Here is a 16,523-nt window from a genome sequence, read left to right as displayed (position 1 = left end):
CACATATGTTTACCTTACCAGCTTGATGCCGTACCTGTTCCCCCAGGAATGACTCACACACTCAAAACATCACATCACCATTACCAGTTATCTCCAGTCTGTGCATCAGGCTGGTTTGATGCGGGCCGGTGAGATACGGCTGCCTGGCACCAGATCCTCCACCTGTCCCTGTCTGTGACCCCTTTGTGGACAGAACGCACAGAACCACCGGCTCATTACCCTTTACCATGCTTATGATTGACTGAACAAACAGAGTAAGTGATGCTAAAAGTCCTGTGACTGTGCAGATGGTGGGTGCCTGACCGAGGCCATCGCCGCCGGCCCATAAAAGCCTGATCTCTCCTTGGAGACCAGGAGAGCCTTCTGGAATCATCAAACACAGCCAGATAGAGAAAGAGTAAAGAAAAAAGTTGTAGAAGAAAAAATAAAAGATAAAAACAAACTGAAGAAAGGGGGACGTCTGACTCCATCCTCTACAAGCTTCCAAGCCCACAAGCCTAGAGTGGTATGCGTAATTACAGTGCAATTAGTGTCCGTTTTATATAACTTACTGCCTCTCTGGTCGTATGAAACAACGTCAACATCCCATTAAATTCTTTCACCATCAGGCCCCTGCCAGCAGAATATTCAGTGACACACGAGGAGAGGGTGACGAAACAGAAAGGAATGGACTTTCTCTCTCTCTCACACACATGCACACTATGTAGTCTGTCTGTTGCGCAAGGGGAACGCAGACATTGGTGCAACTCTACCATAGTGTGGTTTTTGGAAGGCGGCACTCACTGAAATGATCCAAGGACAACACACATCAGTTCTGTGCAGGGTAGAAAAGAGTCAAACAAGGATACATACAGCACATGCTCAACATCAGGCTTTTGTAGGTGAACGGACAAGATTTTAATATATCTTTCCATACGTTTGAGGCATTTGCAATAAATGTGCAACCCCATACACAATATTTGGTACTTTCCAATTCTGCATATCCCATATATCCAACTTACTCCACAGAAATGTGGAAATGGTCACCTGGAGCAGCTTGTGGTTAGATGTGGGTTAACCAGTTAACTCTTCACCTACAGGTGGGTTCCCGTCCTCTGTGCACAGTTCACATGGCAGCCTGCCGATTTAGTGTTTGGCTGCACTGTTCACACCATCAGTTTGACTCAGACTGCACCCTTATGCAGGTTCTGTTCAAGGCCTCTTCCTTTACGGCGTCGCTTGCATGTCATTGTTGCTGTTGGCTTGGGCAAGGGGGATTTAGGGAACAGTTCCTGTAAACACCTTGTCACAATACCCATTGTAATAAGGAATACAAAATCATCTCACGAGAATGGACTTTAGCGGAGATCCCATTTTAATCTTACAGGTGGTGGCTGAGCTATAGCTGGCATTGAAGGGCAAATGGGACTATCCACACCAGCAAAGTCACGTGAGTGAAACCCACAAACTGTGATATCTACTTTCACAGCTCTTATTTCTAACCACAAGTGGAGCGACTGACCGCCCCAACAGAAACACAGAGCAGCGTGCCACAAATCTATCGGTATGCTGTTTGTTCCCACTTGCACCCGGTGTGAATACTCTCCAGACCACACCACAGTGCCCACCTCCTGACAACCAGAGAGAGAGAAAGTGTTTTCATACACATTTTGGTCTGCTGGGTTGAACAACCATTTACAGTACAAGGTGTGAAGTGAGCCAATCTCTGGCTCAGAAGACTTCTGGATGACGTGATGGCTAACCTGATGACACTCAGTTTGAAAACAACGTGATTTTAATATCAGATATTAAAACACATGATTAAAAACCATAATAAATAGCAAGTAATCACTACAAATGATGGCCTCTGCTTGTGTTGTGGTAGTGAGAGAGAGAGAGAGAGAGAGATCGTGTATTGCTTGCAATTGTGTTTGAGTCTGAATGAAATCCACTACCCACAGACTATGAAAGCAGTCCAGAATATAGGCTCAGAGCCTGAAAAAGTGAAACACTATACAGCCCGAACTTTTAGGCAACTGTGAGACATTGCGAGAGCAACAGCACAATGCAGATAATCCTTGGCTCCATTACTAATGACTTAGACCATGATTGGTTAAGCCCCCGCTCTCCACTGCCTCGCGTGCTGTAGTGAAGGCGTAGACAACGCTGATGTTTACAGCTCAATGTCATCACTGTGGTGCGGCGTGGCGCGGCACGGCACGGCTCTGGGGCGGCCGCTTGAGCACTGTCTCTTGGAGTCGGTCCAATCATAGTGTCCTCTGCTGATAAGCTGACCGTCTTGGCTCTGTGACAAGAGTGACCCTTGGCTCTTTGGCGGACTACCTGTGACAGCTGGTACCTGCAGAGATCACCTGACAGCTCTGTCTTCAAGAAGCAGGTTGTTTAATTTGATCACAGTGTTAGCAAAGTCAACTAGCTCCACAAAGTCTGACGTGATGATGTTCACTCCATCTACACCAGGCTTTTGGGCTTCCACCCAGGTCATTATCTTTGGTAGATTTCTGTGTAAAAAAAAAGAGGTCAGGTCATGAGTGGTTATCATGGTTAGCGTGGGTATTGTTGTGGTACTGTCAGACAGTGGTACTTAATAACCCTACTGAGTCCAAGCCTTTTTTAGGTAGTCTGACATTTTTTGTTGTTTTGTATATTTCCCCTAAGTAAAAACATTGAGTCAAAAGTGGCATTTATGATTATATTCTAGAAGACCTCAGCAATAATAACATGAGAGTAAAAGGAATGTAGTAAAAAAGAATTATATTTAAATCAAATCTAAACATACCCTTACAAAAACTTCATATCCCTCGGTAGGGATATTGTACTGCAAATGGACAGTGATAGGACATGCTGTAGTGGATTTTGTGATCACTGGACAACCTTTCTCCTACATTCTTTACCTGCTTTAGCAAGCGCAAATCTCATTCAGTACATTACCAAGATGTAATTCCCATGGAAATGCTAGGCAGATAGTCCTCTCTTTTCATGTCCACTAAAGTTTGCAGTGAGAGGGATTAGGCACGACTAGTCATCATTACTGTGATTTACTAATCATCCTGAAGGTCCATATTCATGAAGCATCACATACTTTGTATAACTGTTTGATAACTTGGCCATGGCTAATGTTTCTACCATAAGTCATTAGCTAATAGTCATTAGTTGTTAGTTCAATTCATTTTTGGTATCAATAAAAAGCATAAAGATACATATTGGATAGGTAAAAAAAGTGGTATGTGTGTTAACTATACATTTGTTCATCTGTGAGATTGGATGTGACCACTGGACCCAACATATGAAAGTCCCGACACAGGACCAAAAGGAAATCCACTGATATGGAGTCGTGGTTCATCACTCATGACCCATGCTCTTTAGCCATTTGGACAAAACCAGGAAATGGAACGCCTGAGCTAAATATTTAGCTTGAAATAACAAACAACCCTGCCTCCACACAGGGTCACAATTAAGCCATTTCCTCCTAGGCGACTCTCTGTGTGCGATAGCCTATCCTGTGCATGTCAGTTCCAGCTACCATCGCGTGCAGTTTATTAGAGTGACCAAACAGGCCATGTCTATGCTTCAGCTCTGATAATGAAGCACTAAGCCAGGTTTGCCTGTACCTTGCCTCTGCTTGAGCCAGTGACGACCACTGTCCTCTCACTCACTCCCTGATGCCTGGACATCAAAGGGCCACCAGGCCCCCCAGGATCAGGCCTAATCCTACCCACATGAGGAGCACCATGATGCTGCCACAACTAGAACCTCTGGAGGGGAAATACTGGGGTTTTTGTTTCTCACTTTCTTAATCCCTTATTGCTTTGATCATGTTTGTGTGAGTGAGTGACTTGGCTCTTGGAGGAAGGGGTGTTCAAACTTTTTTATTTACACTACATTGCCCCCTTCTGGTTGTTTTCTGGTTATGGAGGACATGAGATCTGGACAATATTGGGGGGCTTGTAGTTCATATACAAAAATAAGCATCCCATTTTTTTTATGTTGTTCTGTCATCTATTATCCACCTGACCATTGAATGCTGATGCACTCTTTAAAGTCCTTAAAACTCTTTAAAAATACACTCTGTTAGTCAAGAGCTGTTCACCTTTCCACCAGGTGATTGCGTAGTCCTCGGACTAGGCCTTTGACGATCGTCTTGACTTGCGGCGTGAGGATAGCCTGGGAGACGTGGAAGGTGCCGTACTTGGCTCGCTCCTCCAGTGTGGTCTCCAGAAACTGGACGAGCTTGGTAGTGTTCGTGGTGTTGGCCCAGGGCGCCGGGATCTTGTTTCCCGGCCACATCATAGGGCAACTATCAGCGGACGTGTGGTGGTAGAACACCAGAACCTGGCGAAAGGGGAAAGAACTGAAGAGCTGAAGGGGATGTGGGGGGGGGATGCTGATACTGTATGCAATATAATGGGTTACCCTGTAGACATTGCAATCTCTAGCAAGGCAGTGAGAGTATGCAAATATATGTTTTACACAAAAGATGACAATGCACAAATTACACCAACATTACGTACACACACATGACAACAAATATGCTGATAAAATGCGCAATGCATATTTGGCATTATGTCAAAATACAGATTATGAAAAGGAAAAGAGACAATAACAAATGGTCCGTAACGCCGCCTACCACACACTGCTTTCTGAGGCTACCAGAAAGTATTCACTTTGTGTGCATCATGACTATAAGATGACTAGTGTGTGCAACACCACACCAGAGCTTGACTTCCTTTCAGCCTTACGAAGAACATTATTTAGAGGGCAGAAGAAGGAAATGGAAACCGCTGACACCCCCTAACCACACACAGACAGAAAGAGAAAGACATTATATATTCTGTCTGTAAAGATGGTCACCGCTGCTCTTATAGCCAAACGTCAGATACTGCTACACTGGAAGAGTCCTAAACCACCATGTCATTTCTGCATCTAGAACCAATCAAACACACAGTCAGGGGATCCATGAAAAAATGTAACAGGACTTGGGACCCCTTCTTATTGTTCATAAACCGTCTAACGTCAATGGCCACTGACTAATAGCCCCCTCCCGCCTTCTCCTTTTCCTCTCCTTCTCCCCCTCTTTTTTATTTTTTGATTTGATCTATTTACTTATTTTAATTTGATACATTTATCACGTGTGTTGTACTCAATGAGTGGGTGGTTGGGTGGGTGGCAGGTACCACATTTGTTTCCTGTTCATGTGGTTACTCCTGTTTTGAAAAATGTTAGACCTTTGTGCGGCCAATTCCTATACTGTTTGTAATATGCTCTGTGGCCTGATCAATAAACACATTATATAAAAAAAAACACCCACACCATCCACAAAAAACATCTCCCAAAAGGTAATTCAATTTCCACTGAGCTTTGAGAGAATAACAATCCCTCAATGAGCCATGATGAGACTTGCCACTAAGCAGGTTGGAGGTGGTAACTTTTCCATGTACGCAGCCTTCAATCCTCTCCCACACCTCCTCAAATGAGTATCGAGAGGAGTGATTATCACTGCTGATTAACATGCAGCAATGTCACACCCCCCAACACACACAAACACGCTCTTATATGCATGCAGCTTGATATCAGTGCTGAGTGCTGAGTGAGAGTAGAGAACACTGTCTGATTCTCTGTAATCTTCTAAACGTCTTTCACTAAGGCTGTTATACTCCTCAGCACTGCTTATTAGCTGAGAATAGCCTATCATACCACATGTGTTTCTCTGGAGTTGTGAAGGTGCACTATTATCACCTACATCATGACATTGTATGCACTGTGGAAATGCAAGAAAACATTCTGATATAAGCCTATAAAATGAATTTCCCATTAAGGATCAGTTTGGTAGGCTACCTGCTCTTATCCAGTATAAGTCTTTTCTGCATGACAAACAGGAAGATGCTTTTACCGTTTTTTAAGTGTGTCGTACCGTACTGTATACTGTGTGTCACTTACATTAAGTCTAGGTAGAAGCATCTATTCCACATACATGCAAATCTGACCGTGTATTCACATATGATAAATACCTGTGTTTGTGATTCATCAAATTCAATTTTGAAACAATTTGTTAACTCACCTGATACTTTTGCTCCCACAGGTAGTTGAGCGAGATCTCCTCCACCACACAGATCTTGCACAGTTTTGAGCCGAACACCTGCTGTAGCATGGTAAGGAGGTAGCGATGGTGTTCCTCCTCCATGGCGTAGTGATGGTTGAAGTCCAGAAACACCACCTCCTTACGGTGAACATTGAGGAAATTGTTGATGTCGTTCAGGCCGTCGCGCACCTTGTGCCCGAACAGCCCGTGAATGAAGTAGATCTCGTGGCCCGGTTCGCCCGGCTTAGAGGACACGCGAAGGTCGAAGTAGCGAATACCGCCCTCCAGTTGTTCCTTGAAGGTGAGATTCTGGGTCATAGACCACTTCTTCATCACCTTTTTCGCCAGTAGACGGAACACTGCCGCAAGGTGTTTCACCACAGCTTTCTGGTCAGGTCCAACTGGAGCCTTCTCATCCACCCAGAAGCTGAAGGAGTCATGAGACCCTAAACAGAAGCATCATCAGTCAGCTTTAAGTGGAACACAACTTCATCATCAGAGGACTAATTTAAGAAGCACATTGTTGTTTTGTGAATGTGGCAGGAGACCCTACTCCACAAACGATTGCCTATACAGCCTTATTTTATTAATTCCCTGCATGTAGAGCTAGCCTATTCACAATAACTGACAAAGTGAAGCAGTCAGGTATTATACAAAGTATACAGTTATTCATATCTTAAAATGTAGTTTGTCATCATGGAAACATGAAAAAAAAAACTACTGGCATATTAGTCAACAAGTTTTGACAACTACACTGAAGCCGTCACTCCTATGGGGAATTGACAAGTATTGAAATTAGGTGAAGTAGGCCTACGTCTAAAACATTTGTGTAGGCTACATGACGTAAACTTTAACCGCCGCTCAATTAGTTTTAGGTAATGATCAAAGAGTGTCAGCTAGTGACAATGACTTCGTTTAAGCATATCGAAACGCAAGGATTAAATAGAGTCTACAGTATTCACAATACAACTAAACATAACATAGCTGAGGAATCGCTGAGATTGTTACCTGGCACAGCCAAATGCTTCAGAGGCATCGAGGTGAGTTTAGGGGCAAGCGAGCCCATCCAGTCGGCATTGGAGCCATTGACAGTGGGTCTGGTTTTCATGTTGTTTGATGATTTAAAACCTCAAACGCCACATCGTGTCAGTACTTGAGCATGTGCGGATGGTACAGCACCAAAATCCACGCAACTCCAGAGAGGCTCACCCGTCGAGAAATCATCCTTAAAATGTTGCTGCTGTATAGGCTACTGTTTTCCTGATATCCAGACTCGCACCTGCGGAGGTTCTAACTGAGCCAACTGTCTTGTCCATTCGTACACAGGCATGTGCTAATGAGGGTAATCTGCTTAATCCCAAATACCACTCCTTCTCTCCACCCTCCTTGCATAAATTAAACACTCTTTGGGCCGTGGCATCTCCAGATTATCCCCACCCGCTCAGGCATTCACCCACCTAACTACAGGAAAACCGCCAGATGGACATAATCGGACTGACGTCAGAAATGGCTCACCAGTTTATACGCAGTGACTGCCCACGATGGTCAAATGACCAAATGTCTAATTGGTGGTCACACATTTCCCTCATATAGCTATACGTACAAATTCCGACAAGGTTTTGGCATGCACTGGCGGCCTATAACCTGTTTTACGCTTTGCCTAGAGATCGAAGCAACACATGTACCTCTCCTCAATCATAAAACTACGTTTCAAGCGAGTATCAGCCTTATTGCATTAAGGTCAGACTTGGATATAAAATAAGACCAGTAGAACTTGTATGACATGACTGTGCTGTTCAAAGAAATTTCTCCTCGTTTGCTCATGAGAATTTTGTTATTTTCTTTCCTGCCAATGAAAGCTCTTTTTGCAATTAGGCCTATTATCACAGAATTTAATAACCCAGATACAACAGATTGCAAAACAACAATGAACCAACTGCCAAATATGTTGTATTTACAGGGTGAGGACAGAGGACAAAAGGTGTGTACGCAATAAGATAATACAAAATAATGTAAGCACTTACAGTGGTGGCCAAAATTATTAGAACACTTGGCATATTTAAGGTTTCAGTTGAATTGGCCATTAAAATACCCATAAAACTAATGAAATATCTACAAAGTCATCATTATGCTCTATAAAACATAGAATAGAGCCATCTTAAGGAGATTTAGGTTATTTTCCTTACAAAAAACAAGTTAGGCCTATTTCACTGTCAATGTCACACAATCATGTTCCTTCACAGAAGAAGCCAAATTACTTGTATGATCATTGTAAGGTGTGATCGTGGTTAAATTGATGGTGAAGCGAGAGTCTTAGGACACAGCTGCGTGATTATTTTGAATGTACAAGGCCTATCCTGCTCATTAAGTGATTGGTAACATCAGAGTTTTGTCACTGAGGCCACACCACCAATTGGTATAAATTCAAAGCCTCTAGAAGTAGTCTTGAAGCACATGTTGCTCTTTGAACATGGCTAAGGTGAAGAAAGAGCTAATGAGTGAGCAACGGGTTCGAATAAAGGCCCTTTTTGATGCTGGCTGGAGTTAACGCTGCATAGCCAAGGCCTTGAAATGCAGTCCAAGCACTGTTAAGTACACTTTAAAGTGCCATGATGCCACCAATTCACACCAGAACTGTCTTTCAGACAGCCAAGTGAAGGATCTTAAACTTCTCAGTCTTAAGGACCGAAGAAAGACCTCACGAGAATTGCGTGACGAGATCAACACCACAATGACTACTGGTGCAAAAGTGTCTTCAAGAACTGTGCGTCGGAAACTGGGAGAAAAGGACTTGTTGGTGGAATAGCAGCAAAGAAACCATTACTGAAAAAGCTAAATAGGGTGGAACGCCTGAAATTTGCAAAAGAACAGAAGAAATGGACAAAGGAAGATTGGTATAAAGTGTTGTGGACTGATGAGTCCAAGTTTGAACGGTTTGCCAACAAGTAAAGAGTGTATGTTCGACGGAGGGAGGGGGAGATATAAAAATGAGTGTCTCTTGCCAACAGTTAAACACGGAGGGGGTAGTATTATGGTGTGGGGTGCCATTTCAGCCTGAGGAACAGGTGACTTAGTGAAAATTCATGGAATCATGGATAAGAAAGTGTACCACAACATTCTGGTGAGGCACGGAGTACCATCTTGGAGTCGTCTTATTGGGCCTGGATTTATTTTCTAAGAGGACAATGACCCTAAACATTCTTCTAACTAATGCCGGAACTACCTGCAACAGAAGGAATCTGCTGGAACATTGAAAATAATGGACTGGCCCCCTCAAGGTCTGGACCTCAACCCCATCGACCAAATTTGGGGCAAGTTGGAAAATAAACTTGACAGATATATTGTACATTCAAAGGAAAGCCTTTGACTTGAGTTGGAGAAGGCATGGGATCACCTTAGTGTTGAAGTTTTCAGGTAATATATTGACACTATGCCAGAGAGATGTGCTGCTGTAATTGCTGCAAAAGGTGGACATACCAAATATTAAAGTTAAAAGTGGATAAAAACAGTAGGATTCACTTCATCTGATATTTGTCATGCTCAGAGCAATCATCTGCATGTTTCATGAACATTATGAAATGAAATCATGTTTTGGAGGCAAAAAAAGGTCAATTTTTTCAGATCTGTCAGGTGTTCTAATAATTTTGGCCACTACTGTAGGTATTGTATGACACAACAGTAAGACAGCAATATTCACATCATTAGTAAAAGTCAACCAGGGGGGTATGCCAGATTTCCAGGTTTGACCAACTTTGAGCCTAACCCTGAACTCAGCTGATGAATCCGGAGATGGAAAACTCTGAGTTTTCAGTTCCAGAGCAGCAATTCCATCAATGGAGCTCCGCTGCTACAAATCACCATGGCAACCAGCAAGAAATCAAGGTTGTCTGACTGGAGTTAGAAGTTTTGATGCGTGCTTATGGTGAGTATGAGCACATTTTCTGAACAAAAAAGCAACACAGCTGCAGACCTCTGTGAAGTTGGGCCCCCATGTCATCAGAACATTAATACACGCATTGCTGTTCGTTTGTGCCATAAAAGTTATCATTTGTGCTCATCAAGGGCTTTAGCCAAGTAATTCAACTTTTATCTTTGTGGCTAGTGACTTAAAAAATACTTATAACCCTTTACATCACAAACCAGCAAAATTGAACTGCAATACTTTTATTAATTTGTTGCACGAGTCAATGAGTTTAAATGTGGTCTACCATACTTTCTTTTAATATTAGGCTACAGGTGAAAAGGTGGTGGAATATTATTTATTGAATACAAATGTATTTTAATTAAAAAAAATGGTAAAGTTTGATTAGGTAGTCATCAGGGAATTCTAGTACATCTATTCAGAGGTTGCGGTCGAATAGTCTTAACTGAGTCCTAAATCTTAGTCCCAACTGAGTCAAATGTCCTGGAACTATGTAAGTGGCAGTCATCCTTTACGTAAGGAAAGAAGATAATGCTGCCCCACAATTCCTCTCTGCAGCAACAACAACCGATTATGACAATATGTGGCCTTTTCATGTCTATATTTATTTTTCTTCACATCTTTCCTTGACCTCATGACATTTTCCATCGAGGTCAAAGAAAAGTGGTTGGGAAAAGTGCACAGTGCACAGGTTTGTTGTTGCATATGTCTTTATTGTCTTTGTTGAGAAATCATAGTCCCAATCAATGGAGATAATACCCTAACATGCCCAAGGTAAACTCAGGAAAATATTAAATCCATACTTAATAAATTAATAAATGAATGAATACTTTAAACTTATATAGCGCTTTTTTAGGTACCCAAAGACGCTTTACATAGAGCAAAGACAAAAAAAAAAAACACAAAAAAAGCAAACAATGAATGAATAACAATAGTTTGTTAGTTATCAAATAACTAATCACAAAAACAAATGGATGAATGAAAGTGTAAACACTCCTCAGATATCCCAACCTAGACATTAATTAGACCTACAATGGAAGATCTAGTAATACTCTGTGGTTGGCCGTCTTTTCTGTGAACTTCTCAATTCTGCCAACTAACCACACACACAAACAAGCTCACTTCCTGTGTGAAAGGCTAAAGGCTGAGACACAGACCATTTGAAAGTAGAAGAGCAACTTGAGATTGTGGAGACACTTTGTGCGGCCTAGTCTAGTGTGCACACAACACACATGGACTATGGACACCCCAGTTTATCATGGGCCCATAAGCCGAACTACATGTGAGGAACTGCTCTCAAAGAAAAACAAGGATGGGAGTTATCTCATTAGAGACAGTGAAACCATCGCAGGCGCTCTGTGCCTGTGCGTTTAGTAAGTATGCCTTCTAGAAAATAACGTAATATGTTTTCACTTTGCTTTGATGTAAGTAATGTCTACTTCAAAATGTTCTCTACTAGTAAATGTTATTTTGGCTCAGACAGTAGTCTTTTCAATATAAAATGTTGTTCAAATGTAGAATGACTGAAATGTTGAAAATGCTTTATAGCTTCAAATTGGGTGAAAGCTTACTCTAATATAGACCAACGTTTCACTGCGTCACTGCTTAAAAACAACTGAAGCTTAATTACGTACATATCTATACATGTACTTGAGTGGGTGAAATGCATATCATGGGCCATCTCCAACCACAAGCACATTTTTGGGACCTTAGATCAATTACATCTCTGGCAGTTAAGGTTCTTCTGCATTTGAGGTTAGACTTGGTGCAATTCTAATTGATTATTGATTGAATTGCTAATTTATTATTAACCTGAAAATGTACAGTGATAGACCTCCATCCTTCATATTATTAACTAATTTACCAAATACTTTTATCCAAACCATCACAGCCATAACTTTGGTGTTGTCAGCAGTTGAGTAGTTGAGTGGCAGGAGCACTAAGGACTGGAAGACTTTAAGATTTCTCTGACAGGGTTACCAGATATTAGCAAATATTCCTGTTGTCACTGCTACAGAATATCAATCTAATGCATTGCAGTACTTGTCATATCTCTTACCCAGATCTTAGATCTTCCACATAAGAGTACCCCAAAGGCAGCCTGTTCTTGTAACTATTGGCCAGTACATATTGACACTCTTCCTGGTCCTAAATGTGGGTTCAGTTTACAGTAGCCAACAACTTTGATGCTCTGAGCCAATGATAATGGAAGGCTTCCTAACATTTCAGTTTTCTATGAGATTGGTTTTCCCTCATTTGCCTCTAGATTGCTCTCCTTGATTTTAAAGTTACCTTTACTGGAACGTGTGGGAAATAAATGCTTTTTCAAAAGCATTAGTTCAGAGCAGAGGAATCGCTACTCGCAAAAAATGTCCCATCTTGGCTTTGTCATTATGGGGTATTGAGTGTAGATTGATGGGGGGGAAAAAATAACATTTAAAGCGATTTTAGCATAAGGCTGCAACATAACAAAATGTGAAAAAGTTAAATGGTCTGAATACTTTCTGAATGCACTGTATATGGACTCTGGATGGAACTTAAACTTAGGCTACATATGTTATTTCATGTATTCACAGCAAACACAGGATAGTTTACACTTACCGGATATTACAGACCCACCAAGGATTATATACTTTACAGGTATGGTATCAGGTAGAATGATTGGTATACATAGTGTACTACCATTATTGTGTGCCCACAGGATTTTCTTTAAATTATCCTTGGGATATTTTGGATTTTTGTTGTCGTTATAACTGGCTTTGACAGATTATGAGGAATACAGCCCATATTAAATATTGTTAGTGAGTCTTAATTCTGTAACTCTACTAATACACTACAAAAGTAAAATAACACATTTGTATGAGCACTGGTGTTTCACTGCCTATGGTGTTTCATACATGGTTCAATTTCATCTGCATTCATCGTCTGTTTATGTATTGGACGATATAAACAACAAACCTACTGTTGATTAGTAGCTGCACTACGTAGGTATGTGCTATATGAATCAATACTAAGGGCTTAGAGCTAGACTAGGACTGTTTCCTGTTGGGTTTTGCACTTTTGTTACACACTTATTCACACTGACATCAGTACGGCCTTTGTTTTATTCTTACCTATTTTTTTTTTCACACCTGGCCTATTCAGACCAGTCAAGGTGTTGAGGAAAGATTTTTCACGAACCTGCAGGATCTCGTCACACATTATAAGAAAAAAAACCAAGGCCTGGCCACTCATCTTCGCCATGGCGTGAAGAGGAAAGAGATGCCACCGCCGTCCCCACACATCCCTGACGAGGGGGCAGACTACGAGAGTAAGTGAGAGAACTGATTCATCAACGTTATACAAAACAGCTAAAAATGAGCCATTCTTCGTAATGCAAATCATATATCACTGAATGCTGTTGTGTCCTCTTTCTTGTCTTTATCCTTCTGTCATTCAGATGTAGAAGACATGTCAGAGTATGTTGTGGTCCTCCCATCGTGATGCAGCAAATGAACAATATATTCTCTGGTTGCTGTTGGCTCAGTGGATTTGTCCCTTCTTCATGTAGTACATAATGTACATACTTTCAAATAGTGACAAAAAAGTGACATTTGTGGCTTAAGCTGCCAACAAGCGAGCAATCACAAGGTATTTTGTTTGTATTTATCTAACCCTAAATTAGGTCATTTATGTTCATAATTTCTATCAAAACATAAATTAACGTGTTTGTTTTACAGCCTTTTCTAATGTACAGTATGTGCACATATGACATTCACGGCTTTGTAACAGTGCTTTCTTTTTGGATGTTTATGTTTTAACAGTACTCCCTTTAGGCTTTGTATCTTCAGTAATGCGGACCTTAAGTTTGGTTAATGCAATATTTTCAAAGCTATGTTATTAGCAACCCAGGTAGTGCCTATCACACAACAACGAGTGAAAGGGTTAAAGGGTCAACCCTTTAAGCAACATTATGTAACAATTTCACCTAAAAATAACAGCTTCAAAATCATTTTGGCATTACGCTGACTTGTAATAGAGAGAATAAGGTCTGTGCCACTGCCACAGCATGCCAGGTATGCCTGTTATTGCACTGGTATGTACCTTTGGGAGACAGGGCATGACACCTCTCGTGAAAACTATGCAATGCTTTATGGCACCACCTCACGCAAAACAACAACTAGACCCCTCTGCTAGCTATAAGAAGAAGCTATCGCAGTATTCTCTGTATGGACATCATGGCAGAGGCGATGAAACATCTTAGGTAGACATCGGAGGATAGGAAGAAAAAAAGTGAGTAATCGACAAAGAAACCGAAAATAAGAGTCAGTCTCACACTGGCTTTTACTCATTGGTGAGAGCTAGAAGAGACAAAAGCATGCAAGTCAGATGCCGAGCTGGCCTTCTTTCTGTTGGACTAGTCAGTAATAACTGCCTCTTTTGTTGCACTTGCTTGATGTCTGGCTGTATTAGGAAAGTTGTCGGATCACTAGTTTTTCGTCATCATCAACAGTGTACCACTGTCAATAAGTGGGTCTCAAAGCGCAATTTGTATTAACGACAGTGGTGAAAGTGACCTACATGCCGCAACTTTAGGGGAAGCTCAGAAGCAAACAAATTACAATTCTCTCATAATGGGGCTTTAATACTAAAAATCAACACGGGTTTAGACAAATGAAAGGGGTAAAGGTCACCTATATACAGTATACTGGACAACTGATAGCTTAGGCTAAATGTTATACAAAAGGGAAAAAAATACAGTCTCACATTTATGAGATGGTAAGAGTGATGGTTCATGACTGTATATAGAACAGTTGTGCGACAATCAAGGGGGAGAACTAAAAACAGCCTTGGTGACCACAGAGACCAAATGAAAAACTAGCTTCTAACCAGACACAATGCCAGCTATGTTTCTGTCCGTCTTTCTGGAAATGTTTGTACATGAAACTAAAAGCACACTTAGACCTGTGTGTATTAACTAGGGATGCACCGATACCACTTTTTTACAAACCGATACGAGTACGAGTATTTTTATTTGTGTACTTGCCGATACCGAGTACCGATACCGATACTTCTTAGATTTGGTCTCCATGAAAGTGCAATTAATTTGGAGGCAGATTTTATTTTATCCTCTGCAGATTATGTCAAGCCTATAGTACAAAATTAACAGAAGGCTATCCCAAGCCAAAAATAAACAGAGCTTTCTGGTTTTAACACACAAAAAAAGCCTTCAAACAGACAATATCATCACATTAGACAAAATGCAAATATAACCAGATAAAGGCAATTCAATTTGCTGCATAGTTAACAACACAGTCTGCTTAACAAAAAGTGAACAGAACTATTACTGGATTAGCACAAGAGCACATTTCAGTTACAAAAGGATCAGAAGAATCTCCTGCTCAAGTACACAAACAATCACTTAACCTATGTGGCACAGTCTTTCTCTCTACCTCTCTCTCTCTGTGTGTGCGTGCGCGTTTTTTTCTTTTGCAAGACATCAGTTAAGATTGGTTGCTTCGGTCTTGCGCCACTAGCATCAGTGAACTCTGTGTACTTAGCACTATGGTGTGTCTTCAGATGTTTAATCAAATTGCTTGTGTTAAACAAAGTACTTTCCTTTCCGCCCCTCGACAACGTAGCAGTGCAGATCTTACACTGTGCCTTACTCCTGTCGTCGTCATTTATCTTAAAATGAGCCCAAATCGCTGTTAGGGCAGCAGAACGGAATTGCTAATCGCTAACGAGATGCTAGCAGCTAAATTTAGCGAAACCTGTATACTGAAATACTTTGACACTATGACAAACTTTCCTAACACAGTCAAACATCAAGCAAATGCAACACAAGACGGCAAATAAGCTACTTACTAGTCTGGCAGAGAGTGGTAGGACAGGTAGGACAATAAATCACATTTTGTGTCAGCATAGCCTGGCCAGTTTGATGCAGTGAAATACTGATGAGTGGTATCGGTGCTTGGTATCGGCAATTCAAAACGAGTACGAGTAAGAGTATTTTAACGAAGTATCGATACCGATACTGGTATCGGTATCGGTGCATCCCTAGTATTAATGCTCTACTTTTGTGGTAACCGAGGAATCAGTGTTGCTACTTTGTATCAATGGGTATATGCTGTGTAATTAGGGTGTTTTAACTGTTGACTGTTAGCTTTAGCAAACTCATGTTCTCAAGTTCTGTATAACCCATCTTTCTTGCTGTTGTAAAAAAATTGTTTGCTGAAGCATGTCTATGTACGTACCGGTGGATCCCAAAGTGTGGGGCGGGCGCCCCAGGGGGTCACAGAGTACAGCAAAGGAGGCGCGAGGTTGAGGCTGAAAAAACGGAATGAGAAACCTAAACACATTTTGTATGGCAGTGCTCTTACAGCATAGTAGCCTGGTCGGCCATGGTCAGGGCCTACTGTTTAGTTAACATGTTATATTTGTATTAAATTATCAATGCAATGGACACTTCTATCGTCTAACATGTACATTGTATTGGTTGATCACCAAGTGAGAAGTTAAACATGTTTAAATATTTGAATC

General features: G+C 41.3%; 2 protein-coding genes across 2 annotated transcripts; one reads left to right on the top strand and one right to left on the bottom strand.

Annotated features, from left to right (window-relative positions):
• Window positions 1-873: 873 nt before the first annotated feature.
• Window positions 874-7,559, bottom strand: plcxd2 (phosphatidylinositol-specific phospholipase C, X domain containing 2). Its single transcript, XM_031583453.2, has 4 exons — window positions 7,088-7,559; window positions 6,059-6,525; window positions 4,091-4,332; window positions 874-2,501 (listed from the first exon to the last, which is right to left on the bottom strand). The coding sequence occupies exons 1-4, from the start codon at window positions 7,185-7,187 to the stop codon at window positions 2,348-2,350; spliced, it is 963 nt and encodes a 320-aa protein (XP_031439313.1). The 5' UTR covers window positions 7,188-7,559; the 3' UTR covers window positions 874-2,347.
• A 2,740-nt stretch (window positions 7,560-10,299) lies between these two features.
• si:ch73-264p11.1 (uncharacterized protein LOC100000923 homolog) lies at window positions 10,300-14,952 on the top strand. The gene is made up of 4 exons (XM_031583454.2): window positions 10,300-11,374; window positions 12,578-12,641; window positions 13,146-13,311; window positions 13,441-14,952. Exons 1-4 carry the CDS (start codon window positions 11,241-11,243, stop codon window positions 13,482-13,484), a joined length of 408 nt encoding a protein of 135 aa, XP_031439314.1. The 5' UTR covers window positions 10,300-11,240; the 3' UTR covers window positions 13,485-14,952.
• Window positions 14,953-16,523: the final 1,571 nt, after the last annotated feature.

The sequence above is a fragment of the Clupea harengus genome, chromosome 17 (genome assembly GCF_900700415.2).
Source record: "Clupea harengus chromosome 17, Ch_v2.0.2, whole genome shotgun sequence".
Classification (NCBI taxonomy): Eukaryota; Metazoa; Chordata; class Actinopteri; order Clupeiformes; family Clupeidae; genus Clupea; species Clupea harengus.
Note: the sequence above shows the minus strand (reverse complement) of the source record. Positions and strands in the feature narration are given on the sequence as shown.

Bases quoted from the DNA above. Each gene is read 5' to 3' on its own strand.
- plcxd2 (XM_031583453.2), bottom strand. From the start codon at position 7,187: ATGAAAACCAGACCCACTGTCAATGGCTCCAATGCCGACTGGATGGGC. The intron at 6,526-7,087 runs GTAACAATCTCA...GCTTCTGTTTAG, and splicing joins GAAGCATTTGGCTGTGCCAG to GGTCTCATGACTCCTTCAGC. The intron at 2,502-4,090 runs GTGAACAGCTCT...TTTTTTACACAG, and splicing joins CGCAATCACCTGGTGGAAAG to AAATCTACCAAAGATAATGA.
- si:ch73-264p11.1 (XM_031583454.2), top strand. From the start codon at position 11,241: ATGGACACCCCAGTTTATCATGGGCCCATAAGCCGAACTACATGTGAG. The intron at 11,375-12,577 runs GTAAGTATGCCT...ATGTATTCACAG, and splicing joins GCTCTGTGCCTGTGCGTTTA to CAAACACAGGATAGTTTACA. The intron at 13,312-13,440 runs GTAAGTGAGAGA...TCTGTCATTCAG, and splicing joins CGAGGGGGCAGACTACGAGA to ATGTAGAAGACATGTCAGAG.